This window comes from Psittacula echo (assembly GCF_963264785.1).
Source record: "Psittacula echo genome assembly, chromosome: 2".
NCBI lineage: Eukaryota > Metazoa > Chordata > Aves > Psittaciformes > Psittacidae > Psittacula > Psittacula echo.
In genome coordinates, this window is record NC_137737.1 from 60,168,768 (window position 1) to 60,190,272 (window position 21,505).

At 45.3% G+C, this 21,505-nt stretch overlaps 1 protein-coding gene across 5 annotated transcripts in view; it reads left to right on the forward strand.

Moving 5' to 3' along the window:
• Positions 1 to 6,159: 6,159 nt before the first annotated feature.
• The window catches only part of DHX30 (DExH-box helicase 30), a 36,212-nt gene continuing 20,866 nt past the window's right edge, over positions 6,160 to 21,505 (forward strand). For 2 of the 5 annotated variants that reach the window (XR_013956326.1, XM_080611995.1), the window contains exon 1: positions 14,505 to 14,718. Coding sequence is in view for 4 of the 5 variants with exons in the window: in XM_080611995.1 (XP_080468121.1) it covers positions 14,520 to 14,718 (199 nt within the window). In the remaining variant the exon portion in view is untranslated. Of the gene's footprint in view, positions 6,204 to 10,585; positions 10,637 to 14,503; positions 14,719 to 14,750; positions 15,194 to 21,505 lie in introns of those variants that run through there. The other 3 variants (XM_080611997.1, XM_080611998.1, XM_080611996.1) reach the window with 3 other exon arrangements.

Below are 21,505 nucleotides of genomic sequence, written 5' to 3' on the forward strand. Positions count from 1 at the left end.
TTTGGGCATGAAGGAAGGAGGCGCCCATGCCTGCAGCAGTGGGAGGAACCGGCTCTCCACAGTAGGTAGTTCCCAAGCATTTCCTGAGCAGAGTCCTCAGTTTTGGTCATTCAGAATACTGGGTAAAATTGGGGAAAAGCTCAATAATAATAAAAAGCAATAACTATAATCCCTTATCGCAGTGAGCCTCAGGCCATCGAGTCAGGGAAAGCCTCTTTTGGCAGAGGGTGTGTGCGCCAAAGTCAACACCTCAGATACACTGTGGTTTACTGTATCTAGTCTCTTTTAGCCAGCATCTTCCTATGTCATCTTTTTGTAGTTTTCTGTAGAATAACACTGTGAGGTAGGATACTAGCTAAGCAGGGTTAGCATGACAGTACCAGGAGAGGAGTATTGTATAGGCAATAACACCTGAAAACCACACAGAGAAGTCTCCGAGAGCTCCCAGAGCACACAGACCACCAGCAGAAACATTAAGGCTGAAGAAACAATGCTTCTGCACATGCTCATCAGAAGGTGGGATGTTTAAAGAAGCTTTTTTAAATTTAAGAAGTTTTTGAAGTTTTATTGAAAATAGCTATTGTACCCTATAATGTTATATTAGGGGATTCTGTTAGTGTGATATGTAGAAGATTGAGAACATAGTTTCTAAAAATGTTAATATCAGATTTAATATTTCTGCCAAAGTGACAAGCTAAAAACAACACTTCAGAATTTAACGTTGACAACTGTTTCATTTGGCCACACAAAACCTTTTCGCAAAAGTTTATGGTACAGCTGCAGCCAGAGAGATAGTGGTGTTGCTGGTTGTATTTTCAGGCCAATGTAATCCAGAAGAAGATTGTATCCTTTATGACAATTAAGACCACAAAAAGGTGCCTGAAACAAGGCAAAACATGGAAAAAGAAGAAAAAGAGCATTTAATAAGGTAAAGAGGAGGGTTTTTTTCCCGAAAATCCCAAGGAACTAAGATTTTTCTAATATTAGTGTTTAATTGGGAGGAGATTATAAAGTTACTTCATACAGTGAGACATCACTGGGTGTTTTATAACTATTTCATAGTAGGGGCTAGGGGGAAATACACACATTTTCTTGACCAGCACAGAACTTGGCACATGTAACTTGTTTTACTATCGCAGAATTACCTCCATCCTGTCATCTCTCATCAAGAGAGCCATAAGGAGATATTAAACATGGAATTTCATATCAAAAATTAAAACATGATGTACTACCTGCTGACAATCCAGTCTGACAACCACCTTTAGAGGCATTTTTTTATATTTTTTTTTTAGCAGCTTGACTGCACAATTTTCTTTCACAATTCTTGGACTTAATTTAAAAAGCAATTTATCAGTTTGCTCCAATATCTCTTTTTGTGACATTTAATATGTTATCAAGATTACCAGCAGCTTTAAAAGTATAGCAGGAAATTTTAACATCCTCCTTCACAACAGAGAGGATCAGGAAATGATCTTTCTTGGTAATTCTGTTGATCACAACTAGTATATGAGGCCAGACAGATGTTCCTTTCTTGGATTTGTGATCCTTCTATTTTTTTTTTTCTTTTCTTTTAAACCAGTTTCCTGTTTCTTGTGTCTTTAAACTTCGTTTCGTTGTAGGTTTTTTTAACAATGTCAGCGATTGGCTCATCAAATTCCATCTCAGAAGTTAAATTTTTCTTATACGTTGCTGTTGGTCTTTATTTAGTAGTTTCAGTAGAATCTAACCTTTCCTGAGTTATTAAGTAATTGTCTGAGTCAAAGGAGCTCTTGAGGTAGGCTGTTTAACTAGATTAATTTTCTTGCTTCTCTGCCTTTTTTTTTTTTTTTTTGTAGTTATGCCCACTTTCTCAACAATGTGGTTTCTGTAAGTCATAGAATCATAGAATGGTTTGGATTGGAAGGGACCTTAAAGACCATCCTAAGAAAGCTTGAAATAAAATGGAAATACTTTTTCTCAGTGCTACCCTGTTTTTCAGTATCCTCCAGGTAGTGGGACAGAAAGAGCAGCAATCAGCCTAAGCACTTCTGACAATGAGCTTCTAAAAAAGTGACATTAACATAATATTAGGCTCTTTGTCTTTAGGACTACAAGTATGACCACAGGCAATACAGTCTGAGCAAGCCTGCAAGAAAGTCTAACATAGCGGGATCATAAAGATGTTAGATCTTAAAAGGTCTAAAAAGAATATCAGCCACTCAATTAATTGAATGAATATAATAAATGGGTTGTGTCCTGGGTTCAGCAGTAGCAGTCATTTTTCCTCCTTCTTAGTAGCTGTTGCAGCACTGTGTTTTTGACTTTCAGCCTCGGAACAGGGCTGATAACACCAATGTTTAGACTGACCAAGGACTTTGTGAGTCTCATGCTCTGCCAGGGAGGAGGAGAAGCTGGGAGGAAGCAGGGACAGGACACCTGACCCAAACTAGCCAAAGAGGTATTCCATACCACAGCACGTCATGCCCAGGATGTAGAACTGAGAGTTCCCGGAAGGGCTGGATCACTGCAGGGTGGGGGTGAGGTATCAGTTGGTGAGCGGTTGTATTCTCTTCCTTGTTATTTCCTTTATCATTATTACTATTAGTGGTAGCAGTAGTGATTTGTGTTATACCTTAGTTATTAAACTGTTCTTATCTCAACCCATGGGAGTTGCATTCTTTCGATTCTCCTCCCCGTCCCTCCAGGAGCAGAGGGAAGAAAGGTGTGGGGGGGAAGTGGACTTCGTGGTTCTGATTTACGGCCTGGGCTTAAACCACGACAGGTTGTAATAAAAGACAGTAAATGAAAATCAAATAAAAAAGGATATTCTGTCAGCATTATAAGGCTTCATTGCTTGTACTAGGTGAAAAATGAAACAGTTTTCAGCCTCAAAAAAACAGAATATTTTGTGTGTGTCTGTTTTCATATAGAATTTTCATGATTTGTTAGGAACTTCATTTAGGAAAAAGATCTATCAACCAGACTTGTCTCTATTGTCATTTAAGCACGGGGATGTCTTTTTTCCTAAAGCAGCACTGTCCCCTAGGTGGTGCTGACCCTTTGGCACCTCTTCTGGGAACTTTTAAAGTTCCTATGAGTTTCAAATAATTTTTTTTTTATTATTATTATTTTTAAATGCAGAGATTCTGAGTTCTCCTGTGGAAACGAAGAGTAAAATCAGCCCTTTCCCACATGCAGTGGTATAAGCTCAAGCTGTCCAAACACAATTATCCAGCGAGTTTCCTGGTTTTTGCACTCCTTGCTGTCAGTTGTACAGCTGATGGCGAAGGGATATGGGCAGAACAGAGGTTAATACAGGAGTGACACTTTAGGGGATACGGGTAGGCAAAATACATGGATTTTTAGGTGTCCAGATGAACTATGCCAAGTGATGGATGGGGCACTAATGCAGTGAAGAGCTGTACTGGTTGTACAGCAGTTTGGTTATTAGAGGGCAACACATGGGAGACTGTTTCCTGTTAGTTTTGCTGGATGGGATACTTTAAGTTGTGGGGTTTGGGTTGGTTTCTTTTTTTCAGAACAGAAACACATTAATACATAAAGCTTGGGAACAAAACAAGAAAATTCAAAATGTTGCTCATGGTTTTTACCTTAATTTTACAGCTACGAGGAGGTTAAAAATACAGCTAAACCTGTAAAAATACCATTAAAGTAACTGTAAAATCTGTAAATACTGTAAACAACTGTAAATACTGTAAAACCCCTGTTAAATACAGTTACAACTGTATTTAGATCTAAACTCAGCCTTTGTGGCATCTGTTGGGTTACTTGGAAAAGAGAGCACAAAATAATACCACTAAAGATATTATCATCAGTAGAAGCAAGTAAAGAACTATAATTAAATGATCTTGCTTTAGATGGCTTGACATATTCTCCACGAAGTCATTGTATTAAAGCAATTTTCCATTCTAAACCCCCAGAGATGAATTGTTTTGCTCATTACTTAACAAAAAGATGCCCTTGGAATCATTCCGTAGGCTTTTTAGGCTAAGCTGGTAATAATGGCAGAAGTTACTCTCCTTAACGCTTTCTTTTACTATCCTTGTTCTTATCTGTACACACTGCAGAGGGAGGAAGGTCAGCCACTAACATTTCAGCCTTCATAGTCCACAGAAATAATTGGACTTCAAATTCCATCTTCTGACTGAAGGTGCAGTAGCTGGAGACCCCAAAGCATCAGCTAGAGACATGAATTTCCTTGATTCTTTGCCACTTTCTCCTGTTACATATGCGTTGTCTTACTTTGGCTTTTTCTTCTGCAAGCTGGCAGACAAATTAGGGGCAAATTCCAGTTTGACATACTCTTGCCCTGAATTGACTTCTTTTCCATCATGTTTTGGCTCGTGTCCTTTGTACACCTGACATGAAAACAGCTGTGGCCTGCAGCCCACAGTGAGAAATGGCGAATTCAGTAAGCTTAAATCATCCCGGGCATCTCAGCACTTCCCTGGGAAACAAGAAGCTGTGGCTGCCCCATCCCTGGCAGTGTTCAAGGCCAGGTTGGACAGGGTTTTGAGCAACCTGGTCTAGTGGAAGGTGTCCCTGCCTGTAGCAGTGGGGTGGAACTGGATGACCTTTAAGGTCTTTTCCAATCCAAATCATTCTGGGATTCTATGAAAAAAACCTTTTATGTAGCAAGAATGTTTTCAAAAATCATTTTAATCTCACCAAATCAGAGCTTTTATGGGGATTAGTACTTGGAAAGGTTTATTTTATAACTACATGAATGATTAAAAAATCACAGTGACTAGAAAGGGACAGAAAACACAAGTGAAGAACTTCATGTGCAAATCAGCTGTTGGGTGGTAGTTGCTAAAACTTGCATCAAAACCACATTGAGTTTAGCGTTCAATTACCACACAGAACTTAAGACATTAACATTTTAAGCCTATCTTTTCCCCCATTTGGCTTGCTGCAAATTTCACATTGCTGGTGAAATCCATACTATGATGGCAAATCAGCACACCCAGACCACAGCTATTTTTCCCTCATAAATTAAGCTCCCACATTGCTGACCATTAACAATGCTCACAACTGCACCCACCCAACTTCAGCACTTTGCAGAAAGCAAAGATGCCTTTTACTCATGGCTATGGGGAACCCAAGTGGAGGAACCAGGCCTTGCACACTCCTCCCGTTTCAGCTTCTGATGGCAGGGAAAAGCTGAGGAAATCCTGTAAGACTTCCATGCTTGTTTTATGGGTTGTGACTTATATCTTTGAGCACTGTCTGGAGTGTTTAATTAGGTGATTATTACAACCTGGGGCTTAGTAACACAGGGCACAAAGGCTGCTTCTCTTTGCTTACACTAGGTTTACTCCAGCAAGCAGCAGTGATGAGCCTTGTCCTGCTTTGGAGGAAGAACTAGCCCAGTCCAGTTTCAGCCCATAGTAAGCCTGCTCTAGGACAAGGAGCTCCTGCACTGGGGGTATTCAGCAGATCTAACTAACAAGTGAGTATTTAAGAATCAGGAGTAAGTTTCTACCTATAGATACATACAGTGAGTCAGTTCCATATTTACATGGTCGTTAAGGCTGGTGGCTGCTTAATATGTCGATGTATTAATGATGCACATGGCTTCCCCTTAATCGGGCAACATTTAGCTCGATGGCCCACTGTGCCAGCAGCTCCTGCTGTGGAGCTCACTCCACCTCCGACAGTAATCCCAGCGCCGCTCCCGCCTGGTCTTCCGCCGGGGAGGGCCAGACTCAAGCGAGGGGCCCGGTTCTGCTGCCTCACGGACACCCTCGTCTCCCCGAAGGCCTCCGGCTCCGGCAAGTCAAGTTGGGGCCGGCACCGGCCGTCCCTCCCCTCGCGGCTGCGGACCGCCAGCGCAGCGCTGAGGCAGAGGAGGCGCCACGAACAGCGGCGGCCAGTGGCGGTGAGGCCGGCGGGAACGCAGAGGCGACAGCAGCGGCCGGGAGCCGACGAGGGCCCGGGCTGAGCCGCGGGTTACGGCAGCCACAGAGACGCAGAAGGCCGCACCGCCCATCGGCGACAGCCGTTGCCCTGGGGACAGGACAGGCACCACCCCGCGCCCGCCTCGCACTGATGCCTCTCAGCAGTTGGGGGGGGGTTTTCACATCTGGGGAGGAAAAGCCGGCGGTGAGAGTGGGCGGCGCCCCGGAAGCGGATCGCGGGGGCTCTTGGGAGTTGTAGTCCGAGTGGCGGCCGACCGGCGCCGGAGAGTTGGTTGTGAGGAGGTCGGTATCGAGGAGCGGGACCGGCGCCCCTCCGCCCTGGGGGACTCGGGTCGCTCGGTGCGCGGCGGAATCGCGGCTCGGAACCCGCGGTCGAGGCCCGGGAGGGACCGCGGCCTGAGGAAGGGCGGCGGGAAGAAGGGGGAGGATGGCTCCGAGTCGGAGCCCAGGGGGAAGGCGGCGGCGGGAGGGACCGGCAGGGCTAAGGCGATGGGCCAGGGAACAGCAGCGGGGCCGAGCGTTGCGGATCCCCGAGGCGCAGTCGGGGGCGGCGGCCGAGCCCGGGCGCGGTGCCCGCCTAGGGGGTTGGGAGCCTCGGCCTGAGGGGAGCCCCGGCCCGCGGGAAGGGGCCGGGCGGGGGCCTGGGCCTGCGCGGCCGGGTGACGCGGGGCCGGGTGGGGCGGCCGGGGATGCTCAGCCGGTGGGACACCGGACGTGTGCGGGGCGGGGGCGCAGGCTGTTGCCTGGTGCCGCCGTGGGGAGCCGCGGAGCGCATCCTACCGGCCGAGCTCTCGGGCGCCTCTCCTCTCAGGGCTTGGGCGAGCGGCCGGCGCGGACAGCTCCGGCTGGAGGGGTAGCGGAGCCCCTCTTCGGGAAACGGCCTGGGGAGCTCGGCTCCTGGGCCTTCCTCTGCTTTCTTCGTGAGTGCCATGGAGGAGTCTTCACTCCAGTTACAGAGCTGTTCTTCGGCATGGCTCACAGCCCTTTTCTCTCCCTTTACCTTCCTGTAACATGCTTTTTTGTCACTAGTGGCATCATTTTTCCCCCCGTGGTCATTTAAACCATCACTCTGGGTCACCTGTTTAGTCCACAGCACTTGGTCTTGGGAGTAGTGGGTGCCCAAGAGCATATAAATGCCCAGTCCTACCTCTAGCACTTAATTATTCCTTCTTCCAACTGGTCTGTAGTGAAAGTCTTACAGAATCTGGATTGGTAATGAGAGGTTTCTTGCATTGCTTCTTCAGCCCAAAGAGCTGAAAGTCAAGCTTTTGCCTTGCATGACCCTCAGGATAGGTGATCCTTGGGGTGAAGGATATGTAAGACAGCACAGTTTCTCCTTTGTTCTCATGACAGAGTACCCGGGGCTATACTTTCTTTGTACATTGCTGGAATAACCACAGTAGGCAATGGCCAGAAATTCTGTGATACTGCATCTTGATGTACTTTTCTTGGGGTGGTTTCTCTTCATACACACTTGTAGCTGTTTTCAAATGCATCAAGGAAATCCAACAAAGACCTAGTTCCCAGGCCTCTGAGATTTTATCTGATAGTTTCCAGTGCAATATTCACTGGTTCAACTCTTTGCCTTTGCAGTATTAGCATTAAATCTACTGCTAACAAACTTCTTGTGTCTCTTTTGCCGTCTGGGATTCTAGTATGGTGCCAAGTGCAAGGCATGAGGGGCTCTGCAGTTTGATGGCATTATCTTGCATGGTTGATTCTTTTTCCAGATGAACTGTTGCCTTGTCTGTAAGAATCATCGTGGTCCACTTTTTCATAAATCCAGTATCCCATGAGGTCCCACATCTCTCTCCTGTCATCAGAGCCTGACAAAATAGGTTTTCAATCTTCCAATGTGTCCCCTGTACAATGATGTTCATGCATCCGCTTCATTTCTATGAATGGTGAAGCAGCTGCCATAGTTGGACACCTTTTATTTTTTAGTATCAAGACCTTGAGCAACAAAAAGCCTGGGATTTCCACCAGCCTGCTGGCTGTGCTAAAAACTGGTTCCCAGTTTGGGATCCTCTGTGTTCAGATCCATGGTATCCGGGCCTGAGTAATCTGCTGATGCTACAGCAGGGGCTGATCTCTTAATGACCTGTACCTTAAACTGAAGCTTGTCTGTCCAAACTCTTCTCTCTGTACTTTAAACGTGTTCTTACTGGATGCTCCAGCTTGAAGTACTCAAATTCCTCCCTGCAATCTATAAGGGATCCCTCACCAGTGGGACTCATGGGCCTACCATGAATCGTTTCATCTCTTTGTGCCTCTGTTCTCTTCCCTGTGCTGTCCCTGTTCTCCCCACACCTGACTGTTTTAGCTCAGGACTGATACTGATGATTGCATGGTGAGGGTCCTGTCTCCACAGGGCATCAACGGGCAAAATTATGAATAACAGTTTTGTTGGCGTCTTGCTGGTCATTGGGGGTGTTGGTTCTTAATCTTGTACACTCATCTATGGAGGGTTTTCAATTATTTTTTTCTTGGTCTCGAGCTGAAAAGACCATTTTCTTCAACTTCACCTTGCAGTTATTTTTGGAAGTGCCCTTCTGTCCATCCCAGAGCAGGTGAGATGTTCTTTGTGCTTTGCCACTGATTCACGCTCTGTAGGTAAGGTGTGCAGTTTGTCTGCCTAAACAGTACATTGCCCCTGGAAGCTGTTGTAAACTTCCCTGTATTCTCTGCAATACACTGAATGTGTCTGCAAGCAGCTTCCCCATTTTTTGTCATGCTTAAAAATTTGGGAGGAAGATGTGACTGATACTTCCATGACTTAGATTTAAGAATCTGTTGCAACTTTCATAGAATCCCAGAATGGTTTGGGTTGAAAGGGAACTTAAAGCTGATCCATTTCTAACCCCCTGCCATGGGCAAGGACACCTTCCACTAGACCAGGTTGCTCCAAGCCCCATCCAACCTGGCCTTGAACACTGCCAGGGATGGGGCAGCCACAGCTTCTCTGGGCAACCTGTGCCAGGGCCTCACCACCCTCACAAGGAAGAACCTTCGTAAGATCTTCCTAACATCTCACCTAAGCCTCCCTTCTGTCAGCTTAAAGCCATTCCCCCTTGTCCTAACTTCAGGGTGCTCAAGGATTTACTGTTTTGTGTTGAGGTAATATTGGACTCATATAATTTATCCGAAATACTGTTGGCTTTAAGATGGTTTGTACCTAGACTGCGATGATCCCTACATGAAGAGCACCACACTGCTATGTGATCTGCTCTCTGTGCTTTCAATTTGCATTCCTCCCATGACTTTGCTCCATGGTTGAATGCTTCAGCCTTAAGAATCTTGCTCGACTACCACAAAAGAGTTTTCTACCCTTGTTCCGTGCAGTGAGTTAGTTATATGAAGGATGTTTGTGTCTGCCAGTCATGATAATTACTATAGCATGTATGGTTTATCATTTTTAAACAAGCCAAATAACTGTGGTTTTGTTTATTAAGTCATTGGAAAATACAAAGTGTAGACTTGTCAGCCACAGCACATTTGTTTTCATGTGCCTGTGGGGAGGTGACTTGCTGAACAAGGTGTCATGTCCAGAGTTCTCTTCTGAGAATGCTGTTATTTTAGGCCTTGTTTGCTGTTGTTGAAGTAAACAGTAATCTCACCCTTGATTTCACTGAAAGCGAAAGTGAATGATTTGAAAGCATAATAATTGCAGGATATTGTGTGCACAGGAATAGCCAATAGTATGGGTAGTTAATGTTAACTTTGTGTAAATGAGGACCCTCACCTGTCTGATCCAAGTTGCTTAGAAAATCCTCCTTACTCTCTTATCAAGAATGCCTAAAATGGATTTAATATTTGGCATGACAGATGAAAGACCCTAAATCAGAATTGATTTTTTTTTTGAGTGAAAGCTATCTAAGAAAGAAATTAAGATAGGAAGTTTAACATAATTTCAGCAAAGAACATTATTAAAAGTACGTATCTCCTCCTTCTGTTTTTATTTAAAAAGGGGCAATAATCATAGAATCACAGACTGGTTTGGGTTGGAAGGGACATTAAAGATCATCCAGTTCCAACTCCCTGCCACAGGCAGGGACACTTTCTACCAGACCAGGTTGCTCCAAGCCCTGTCCAACCTGGCCTTTGAACACTGCCAGGGATGGGGGCAGCCACAGCTTCTCTGGGCAACCTGTGCCAGGGCCTCACCACCCTCACAGGGAAGAACTTCTTCCTCAGATCTCATCTCAATCTCCCTCTGTAAGTTTAAAGCCATTCCCCCTTGTCCTGTCCCTACCTGCCCTTGTCAAAAGCCCCTCTCCAGCTTTCTTGTCAGCCCCTTTAGGTATTGGAAGGCTGCTGTAATGGCACTGGACTACCTACTTCTGTCATTTTGACTTGGGAAGGTTTTAAAAACTTACCTCCAAATTAATACAGCTACAGAGACAAAGCACTTCCAAAACCAACAGACTGCTAGTTGAGAAGATGCTTCCTCCCTTTGGGCACAGAGCAGCCACTTCCAATGGGATAGCAAATAGTATGTGCCCTGTTGGCTGAAACAGGATATAAACACTAAGGTGAAACCTGTTGAGGGCAATCAGCTTTGTGCTAAAGACAGGTACTTTCAGAAGCACTATGCACTTGAAACATCTGAAAAGAAATACTAATTCTAATTCCCTGTTTCTTCTTGCTACCTCTTGCTTCTCTAGGAATCACCCTTTTCACTGTGATGGAGATGTTCTCGCTGAATTCCCTGAAAGGTAAGGACCAGAGACAATCTTCAATTCAACTCTTGTTTATTTTTTCTTTGTTTGGAGCTTTAATACTATAGCTGATTGATGAAAAAAAAAATTTGTAAGAATTACACTGGATAAATGAGAGGTTTGTCCTACAAATGGCTTTGTCAGACTTCCAACTTGAGGCATTCAAGCCAAACAGGGAAGTTAAGGTGACAGTACTTGAACTAGCGATAGCTGTGATGCCTAGGATGTTGGTTGTTATGTCTGAGCCACTTTATTTCTGAGGGGAGACTGACAGTGTAAAACCGGGGTGGTGGTTGTCACTGACATAACCACAATTTTGCCTTGGTTAGTGTAGCACTGGAGTTACGTGTGGCAGGAGTTAAGTGTTGCAAATGAGCTTGGTTACAGTGAGTACCAGAGTATTTCAGGAAAGAACAGAATTTGGGAGGTGAGGAAACCTGTTGTGTTACCTAGTGGCTGACAATGTAGCTTTGTTTGCTATTTAGCTTAAAGTCAAGTCTTTTTTCTTCCCCTTTCAATTTTACCCTCCCAAAGACACCTGCATCTCTCTGTACCAGTTCAGTAAGTGCTTTCTCTTTGGTGTCTCCATACTTCAAATATCTGTCAACTGTTATGCCCTTTTTTCCCATATCATTGCTTTGCCAACCTCTTTCTTTCCATCCTATGGCGCCTTAAGAAACCCCTCCAGTAACTGCCTGGTTTTGTTTCTTTTATAATTCTTTTCCAAACTCTGTTACTTGGCCTTAAAATAAGGGACGTAGAATGGAATAAAATATCCCAGCTATGGCTGAACTGGTGGTAGATCACTGCTTCCTGTTGCAGGGAAGTAATGCTTCTGCGTTAGCCTTTGGGAACACAACAGTGTATCACCTACTCTTGTAACGCTGCCATGGCAGTGAGTCACCCGTATCGTGGGTTCCGTATTTAAAAGACAAATTCCCAGAAAGCTTTATATGTCCAGGGCGTTAATTATGTACAAAGTAATTTTAGTTGGGGAATGAATAAAACCCCTCTCATCTTGCCAAATAGAGTGACCTGGGTTGGAGTCTGAAGGAGAGAAAAGGAAAACTCCCTGTGCGGGCTAGTGGTTTGTCATGACCAGGTTGGGGCTGGGACTCCTGGTGCTCTAACACTGGTACTGTGAGGGAAAAGGAAGTCTGGAATGTACTGTGGCTTGTCAACAAGCTGCTGTGTAGTGCTGCTACCTCTGTAGAGGCTTGGCTAGAGAAGATGAATTAACCCCAGCTCATCAAGTGAGCCTGAGCTGGCAAAGCCGGGGAAGGTGGCTTGAAGAGATTACTTATATGCTGTTTAACGCTCATCTATGCAAAATAAAGATATTTGGATTATGTGGAGTCTGCGACTTCTGAAATTTTTTAATAAATTGAGTCAACTATTTTTTCTGTGCCTGTAAGATAATTTTTATATTTTTAACAGTGACAAACCACTAGCCCTGCTCACAACTTGCTTTCTGTGTCTCAGCACACTGGATGCCTTTCAGCATCCTCTCTCAGATTTCTCCTTCCCACTGACTATGCTTCCAAGATTTTCCCCAGAAACGTACTTCTATTACCTGTTTCCTTTTGTTTTGCTTTTAATCATCGTGGTCTCCAAACATGGTTTTCATCTCCTTGGGGCTCTTGTTACCTTTTGTGTTTCTTCTCTGATGTTCACAAGTTGAACCAGCTTAGTAGCTGTGATTATTATCTTTCTTCACTGCTGGATAGCTTCTTGCCCCATCTAGATCTTGGAAAAACGCTAAATAAACCAGCAGCTCTGACAAGTTGTTTCATAGTAGATGCATCTACCCAGAAGGATGTATTAATGTTCACTAATGCTATTTCCAGCCACCCTTTCTTTCTAGTCCTTCTTGAAGCTTTTGTTTCCAAACCAACTGAAGCTTATTTCTGAAAGTAAGAGTTGGTGCTGTGTGCTATCATAAGATTTACGTATAATTCATTTTTTTAAATTGGGTGACTTGTCTAACAAGATTGATTTCCTTTTTAGTGGACCAGTGCTCTTAAAATTCATAATCTTTATAACTGTAGTGCCAGAATAACTTTCATGTCTTTTAAAAAAGATGTGTCTTCTGGTGCTGCTTCAAGATCTGGGGTTTTGTTTGCTTTTGGTTAAATTTAGCTAAAAATAATTACACAGATAATCCCTACCTAATTCACAGGGGTTCTAAAGTGTGTTAGGAAAATGTGGATTTGGTGTTGTAAGATTGTTTTATTTTGAGCGTTCATGTGTGCTCCTTCAAAGTTGCTTTTTATACAGGGTTTTATTTGATAACTTGCCACTTCTTGAACCTCTTCTTGTGAAATACAGGGTTTGTAAAACTCAAGTGGTAAATTGTTATTTAATCCCTTTGTGGCTTCTTGAAGATTTTTCTTTCTGATTCAAAACCAATCAAATACCCCCCCAAACAACACAAAAATCCTCTTTTCTCATCACAGCACTTAAACATCCGTTCATTTTTGGTTTATACACAGAATATTCACCAAGTAACAAGGTATTTGACATAAAGCTGATACTTTGGTTTAAAGACACATGCAGCTGGTAGTCCCAGGTGTATGTTGCAGAGGGAGATAATAAAATTTATACCTAAATTGCTTAGAAAAGTAATTCAGACTTTTAAAGTTAATAATAATAAAAAATCCTGCAGTGTTTGAATTTTATCCAGTTTGAATTTCATACAGCATGGAGAATTTTATGCCTGGGATACAAAATAATTTGGATAGAACCAAGTAGCAGGGCAGTTGACTTCAAGTAGGGAGAAATGTGAGAAGGGACAGTGTTGCCTGCTGCCTGATTGATTTTTTAGTGTTAATCTCACACATTATTAAACAATGGGTTGCAGCAATCTTTAGCAACATACACTTGAACATGAATTACCTTGTCTGCCTGTGTGTGCATTAGGGTGCAGGTGGGGTGCATGTAGAGCTGAAGATATGAAAACATGTCTTAACCCAAAACAACTTGCAAGTTCCAGAACAATTCCTGAATTTCCCTTTCTTGCATCCACTTGTATAAAAATGATCAGAAAGGTCACTTGACCTGTAAATGAGCAAGGATTGCAATAAACAAGTGCAGGAGTGGAACTGAGGGCAACCAAACACTGTTGAAAGCATAGCAAAATTGTATGTGTGGGTTTTTTTCCCCCTCTAATTAGAGAAGGTTAGTAACGATCCCAAAATAAAATCCATGTTTGGAGGACGGGTCAAGTGGATTGTGTTTGCGGCATCACCACAGGTTGCTCAGATCTTGGAGTAAACGACTTGTCTTCTTGTGGTAATGTGTCTTTGACATCCTATATTGGGGGGGGGGGGGGGAAGGGGAGGGTTTGTGACACCCACGAAACATACACAAAACCTTTTCAGGCGACTTGCATGGCATTTGGTGGATCCTTCATGTCTGAGCCCACGTTTTGACTTGCTGTGTTGTTTCCACCTGACGAGCACGTGTCAGGAGGACGGACAGCTCAAGGCAGGGCTAGTGGAGCTCGATAGCGCAAGGGCAGTTGAGTTTTTAGAAGTGGAAGAAAACGTCTTTTTGCTGGTTTCAAGCCTCAGCACGCAGTGCAGCACTTCACCCTAACTCCAGTTGCTCTTGGCCTCTGCGTGTTCCGCAGGAACACGAAAGAGGGATCGTTTTCTCGTCCTTTTCCGTTCCTCGGCTTTGTGGAGGCAGATCCCGAGTGGAGTGAGGGGACGCTGCCCGGGGACCCTCCACCCGAGGGCTTATCACCCTCCGGGTACAATTCACGGGGTGCAGGAAGCTCGCCGGCGCGAGGTCCTCCCCGCCGCCGGGGGTCGCTGCGGCGCGGCTGCACCTCCCCGCCGGGGCGCCCTGCCTGAGGCCTACGCCGGACACCCTCAAGATGGCGGCGCTGGGGTTGCTGCTGCAGGCGGCGGCAGCCTGCGGCTCGGTGGGGCCGCTGCGGCTCTGCCATTGCTACCGGGCTGCGCCGGGGGCGCGAAGGCTCTGCACGCGGCTGCCGGCGCCCGCGAGTTCCGGAGAGGTGAAGCAGGAGGAAGAGGCGGACGCCGAGGAGGAGGTGGACGCCGCCATGGTGAAGGGTGAGCCGGGGGCGAGGCGAGGCGGGGCTGGGGGGGAGAGAGGGAGGAACAGGCGGCGCCCCCGGTGTGCGCGGCCCGGCGCTCGGGGAAGCCAAGCCGCGCCGGCCCTGCACGCAGCGGAAGGGAGGAGCGAGCCCCGCTGCCCCGGTGCTGGGAGGAGGGAGCGTGAACGCGCCGTACGTCCCTCCCCCGCTCCCGCGCCTGCAGCCGGGCCGCGCCGCCCGCCGGCCTCCTCCCGCTCCGGGCGGCTGGGCCGGGCCGCATCGGGCCGCCGGCACACCACACCCCCTTCGCTGCCGCGAAGGGAGGGGCAACCGGGGCCGCGTCGCGGGCGGGCGGCCATCGCGGGCGAGCGGTGCGGCCTTGAGCGACCCTGCCCAGGGGAAAGGGCTCCTCGACGGGATGCGCGGCAAGGGAGAGGAGCCGGCCAGCTGCGGCGGTGTCTGCACGCACGGCTGCGCTGCTGCCGCCGCAGGTAACGGGCCGGACGCGGGCAGGGGGGCGGGGAGGAGGCGACCGGTGGGGACAGCCCGGCAGGGGCAGCGCGGAGAGCTTCGTCGGGCAGCGAGGGCCGAGGCCTTTGTGGCAGCTGCGCGGGTCCGCGGCTCTCTTTGTTGGTAGGAGAGTTGGGTTTCTCCAAAGAAAAGAAAAGGGGTGCGGAGCCCTTCGGCTCAAGGTCGCCGGTTTGAAGCCGGGCCGAGTCAGCCGTGGCCTAAAGTCCTCGCTGCTTCTGATCGCCCGCTGTGGCTTGACGTGAGGGAAAAATCAGAAATGGTTCTTTGGCTAGAAATCCTGATGGTTTGAGCACGCCCATCGAGCATCCGCCAGGAAAACTGCTCTGCCATCTCTGTGCAGCAAGTTCCGTTAGGTCAGATCTGGAGCACGCTGCGGGTGGCTCGGAGCTTTGCTTTATCTGCGTTGCATGTACAAAGGGCTTCGCTCTGGCCTTCCACCAGGTAGGCTTGTTGCCTAAGTGGCATGAAACGCTGATCGAGGTGCGGACAGCTCTTGCGAGCACCAGTCCTGGTATTTGCAGCGTCCATAAACCCGGCCACCGATGATGTCTCTGTGTAAAGCTTGGAAGATTTATTTTCTGTTTTGAATGTCAGTCCTTCAGCCTACAGCAGAGCTGGGTGTGAGAGGGCATGGGCTTCAGGTATTTGAAGGGTAAACATTTTCCTGCAGTTCAGAAGGAATTGTTACATTTTTTTAAAAGAGTATTTGAAAGTATGTTTTGCTGTCTTTTGACAGTTGTAAAAAAACAAGATTACGAAGGGTGTAGAATGCTTCTAGTTTAGACAGATGTGTAGTTTTGTGCTAGAGGTTACTGCATCCAGGCTGTGACTTGAACTACTACATTTTCCCTTTTAAAATCACTCTTTTGGTTTGAGTTTTATTTCTTAGACTGTAATCTTACATTTTGGAAATTTGGTTTCTTACATAAAAACTTCCCGCCATCCTTCTGTTTTCTCTGCTTCCTTCCCACCATCCAGCATGTTTTTTCTGTTAAAGTATTATTTTCTATCTGTAGTTTCTGAACTCTTTGGGTCGGAGTTCCATTTTCCTTTCAGAAGCTCTGCTGAGTTTTATCTTGTAGTTCAGAGACAGATAGTCTTTAATTCTTGCATTCAAGCTGTTCAACAGAGCAAATTAACTGACTTATGAAGTAAAAGCTAAACCACCCCAAATTATTGTGTAATGAGCTGGTTCAGGTGTTCCCTGAGAAAAGCAGTGAACCGATTTTTTTTTTTTCTTCCTGCTTTTTTACTTCATTGCTCAGTGCTTTTTCTAACATGTTTTTTCAGTGAGTACTTGGGTGCTTTTATCTTTGAGCTTTGGTTCTCTCATTATTCCAGTCTGTGTGGTGGTTTGACCATGGGAAGCTCTTCTGGTGAGAGGTTGGTGATATTAGAAGATTCGTTTCAGATGAGCAAATAAAAAGTCCTGACATAATCTGCCCTACATATAGCTGCTACTTGAACACATAGAGATCATTAAAGTTACTTTAAAAATCTACTTCTGAGGGCAAGCTCTGAGCCTTCAGCTCATAAGTTGATGTCTTGTTAGCTCTCCTCATTTGACTGCTTTTGTTATTAGCCTTGGAGGCAAACACAGAAAAATCAACTCAGAACTGAGGCCAGCTTAAAAATGCTAGGGTTATGTTTGGATTAATGTCTAAGGCTTTGCTACGCTGTCCTTGATGGTGGGGTTTTGGAGCAGACTCCGTGATGCAGAGAGCTCATCTGCCGGCTCAGCCAGGTCTGTGACACTTCTTGCTTATTACTGAGACTTACGTGATCTTGACCTCTGTTTTGCTCTAGGAAAGATTAATTCAGTTTGCTGTCTCAGTCATAGAAGCATTGAGGTTGGACTGGAGCTCTGGGTGTTGTGTGGTCTGATTCCTGTCTTGGAGTGAGTTGATCAGGGCTATGTCCAGCCGAGTCCTCAGTGAATGAAGGTTGGCCATTGATCTAACCATGGATGGAGGTTGGCCATTGGTCATTCTTGTTCTCTGATGAGCTCACTTGCTTTTGAAGAAACCTTGTCAATTTTACCAAGTTAGAAGTTTGTTCTTGTTTAGGCGAGAACTGCATGCAGATTTTATTGCTGTGTAGCTTGAAAAGAACCTTGGTCAGGATCCTAGATGATGGTTTAAAAGAGCCCTAGCCCCTCAAAAGCAATAGTATTTTGGTGTACTCCAAGTTAAACTGCCAGGTGGAGCTTTCTTTCTCCCTTCTAAGACATGTCTAGGCTAATTCCTTATGAAGTGGATGTTATGGGGCCACAGGGCTTTCCTATTCCCTGTGAATTTTTGATGTGTTAGGAGCATTCTTCACTGACTTGAATTTATTACTGTGAGGGCTTATATCTTGATGACTGGTGTGTTTGATAGTTTGTCCTTGCTGTTTGTTTGTTGCTTCTCCAGGGAAGAGAATTTGAGGGAAAACAGAAACTGTTTAAATCCATCTAGTGCTCCTCTGGTTTCATTGAGCAAGACTTCAGGCCATTTTATGTGCTGTGGTTGCACCTAACAAGTGTCTTTACTGTTTGTTGGATCTTAACTTTACTTTTTGCCAGCTCTGTTGGGGTTAATAGCTGCAGTTGGGAGTTTCTGTCAGTGGTGCTTGGAATTACCCTGGACTTTCACAACCAAGTTAAGCCAAAGTTAAGCTTTGAGGAACTTCAATGAGTTAGTTGTCTTCTTTGATAACCCCATTCCGAGTTGTCTGCTATCTGAGACAGGCTTTTAATATTTCTTCATGATGTTGGAGCTGTGGTTTGGACATCATATGTGGTTCTGACTTAATAGGAATTGGGTATAAAAATAATAAATGTTTTGGGAGTATTAGGTTCTCCTCCTTGACTCTGCAGGGCTGTGACTACCACTAAAATGATTTCTACCCAAATATCCATTCTCAGCAGTGAGAGAACTAAGACTCTTTGGAGGAAGATGCCAAGAAATCCAATCTGGCAGGGAGGGAAACATTCTGCAAATCCAGTTCTGCAATTTCAGATTGTTTCTTTAAAAACTATGAGTGAGGCATGGCTTCATGCAAGATAAGATCCTTTCAGCTCTCAAACTGGGGATAAGAATGGGCTGAGAGTAATCCATCAAGCCTTGAGTCGCTGTTCATACGTCAGATGATACTGCTGAATATGGCATTGTCAGCTGTGAAGATATTGTGTCTCTGCTGGTAATTCAGAATCTGCTCTGCAAGCCAGAACTAGGCTTTGTTTCTTAAGAGATCCTATTCCTTGCTCTAGAATGGATTAAATATTTAGTCTTCAGTGAGGAGTCATCTCAGAATGTGAGAAATTGGCTCTGTTGTTAAGTAATTGCATTTTGTTTTTCGGAGGGTGTTTAAAAACAATGTGCTTATACCTCTGCCTGTTACTTATAGAATTTCTCAGGTTATTGTTTTTGAAAGAGGAAGCAGCTAGAGGCCAAATAATACAGGCTGGTGTCAGAGGGCTTTGTGTGTTGCTTTTTTTTATTTTTAATTTCTCATTTATGAAGTGAATTTAATAGTGCATTTCGGAATTGTGTTACTACTCCTCTCTCCATGCATCCCAGCAATGTGGAAAGGAATAGAACTGCAGACTGCCAAAGCCTTAGTCACTTTTCCAGTTCTCCTGAGCAGGTCAAAGTCTGAATATAGTGGTGCTTGCTGTGTGAGTAGGGAGGAATACTACATTTGCTGTGTAATTACAGAAAATTGGCTTGTAGTTCTTTGTTAGGCTGAGACTGTTTTCATGCTCTCCTGGCCAATACATAGAAGGTAATTCATGGACAAATAGCATTCAGAAATCAGACTACTTCCTGCCTATTTCCCTGTAATTGTCCAAGGATTTTGCCCACGTATGTGTGAGAAACAGCAGCCGGTGGGTTGTTTGTATTATTCTTTATAATGGGAGATACCATGGCTGAGCATCATGCAGAGGAGAGTGGCGGAAAGCCCATTGTGTGTCACACAGTCTTTTCAATATCAATACAGTTGAAGGAGGTTGAGCAGAGGCAGCAGGTTTAATCTGTTCATTTCGATGCTGCCTTTTAAATACCAGCTTGTCCTCTACGTACTGGGTTGAAAAGTAATGCCAACTTGAGGCTGTTCCAGCTGGGAGTGAGAATTAGCCAATTGTCAAATTACAATGCGACCTGTCTTCAAATGATACCCAGCTCCCGACAATGTTATCGCGTGCCATGGAGATTGTATTTCAGCATCTCTCTCTATATGTTAAGGAACCCAAATTCCGGTATGTGGTCCATTTGGCTTCTGAAAGTGGTTTCTCTGAGATTCAGGTAATTTGGAGGAAGAAGCTTCAAAACTGGGTGTCACCGGTAGTTACTTTTTTCCTGAGCTCTGGATCAGCATGCTGGGGTTTTGTTTTTGGTTGTTTTGGGGGTTTTTGCCCCCCCTTTTTTTTTTCGCCTTTTTTTTTTTTTTTTTTTCCTTGAGAAGATGGTATGATCAGCAACGTGCTTTTTTTTCCCCTTTCTGTTACCCAACACAGTCAGACAAGGTTTGGGCTTGCAGTGATATGGCATAACTCTTCTGCTTTCCCTGAAACACCTGTGATTTCTCATTTGGTCAGCTTTTGGGGGAGCCCTCATAACATATACTCGTAACTGCAGTTTTCCTTCACCGAGCAGCCTCTTGGTGTCTGTTCCACATGCCTGTGTTACTGAGCCTCTCTTTAAGTGCTTGCTTTCTTCCCTGGAGCTGGTTATTGTATATCTTCATTACAGAAACTCCACAGTCAGAGTTTTTTGCAAAACAGGATGGCAGATCTTGGTGATGCTCTCATTGAGTGTGACTCTTGAGTCATTATTCCTTGGAGTTTGTAGCTTAATCTGAAATTCCAGATTACGGTGGTACCAGTGATAGTGTGGTGTTCACTTATGATTTAGCTTCCCCTGAATACCCATAGAGAATTAGAAGCTTGTAAAAAGTAGTGCTCAAACCCATTGGTGGCCTGCAAGATCAATGAAGTTCTAACTGCCTGGGGAGCATGCATTTTGCATGCTGAACATAGGATGAGAGGGGCTTGGCTGTGCTTGCTGCTCTGTTCTCTTGCACTGCTTTTGGATACCTGCAGGACTGTGCAGTTTGCTGATTTACTTGTGAGCCCAGTAAAATCCTGAGTAATTATTTTTTTCTCGTCTAGCTTTCTGTCAGATCAGGGCTGCAAATGATCTCCCAGTACAATTGGGTTTGTGCCAGAGCTGGAGCAGCAGTAGTGCCAGAGCTGGAGCAGTGGTAGTGCCAGAGCCTGGGAGAAGCAGTATCTACCCCTCACAGCAGCAGCGAGCTGTTGGATTTGCCTGTTTGTGTAGCGTAACTACCTCTGGAATTGTTATCACCTTAAACTTAATCTGATCTTGCTTGGGCTGCTGCTCAAATAAAGGCTCTTCCCTATAGTGCTGAGTGCAACAGGAATGCATGTGAGGGCTATGTTAGAGCAGCTTTCTCACCAGCTAAAGCTGCTGATGTTGGCACCAGGGAGGAGGCTGGAACATGAGGTGGGTGAGACATTGCTCTGTCTGGGGGCAGTCTGATTATTATTGTTACTCTTGTTTTCAAATGAGTGATTTGAACTGATCCACTAATATCTCCTTCCTGCAAGTGCCATAGTCTTATCCATCAGTGCCGGGAACCTGCGGTGGCCAGTCCTACCTGCAGTCTGGCACTGCTCCTCGGCTTCCTCCTTGGGCTGGTTTATCTCCAAAGAGCGTTGCCAAACTTCTTTCAGGGGGTTCTCTGAGCCATGAGTGCAAAATTGCATTCCCAGCCTCTAACCAAGCCATCTCAATCAATTCGGGGAGAAGCCTCCAAACGTTATTTCATGTTACGCTCTAGATCCAGCCACTAGTAGAACTTGTGTGTTATTATGACCCTTGATTTAACCTGAGGTGATACACGTGGTTCAGGAGGGGGATGCAGTTACCAAGTCTGATCAAAATAGTTATTGCTCAGGTTGTTTTCAATACCAAAGAACAGACACAGAGCTGCTTTTGCCTCCATAAGTGAGGAGACGGCACCAACTCTGTTCTTTAATCTGGGCTTTGAATTCTGTGCTAGGATATTTGTATTCAGATTCAATATATAGTCTGTTGTTTTTTTCCCGTTGATACTATGTTCTTTCTTGCAGAAAAAGTCTTTCCAGACTGTTAGGTGATTGTTAGTGCCACTGAATCATGGAGTGAGTCTGTCAGTGCTGCAGTTCTAAGTAGTGGATATCAATACTTTTAAAAGAGGATGGGGAGAAACAGCCTATGCATTTTGGG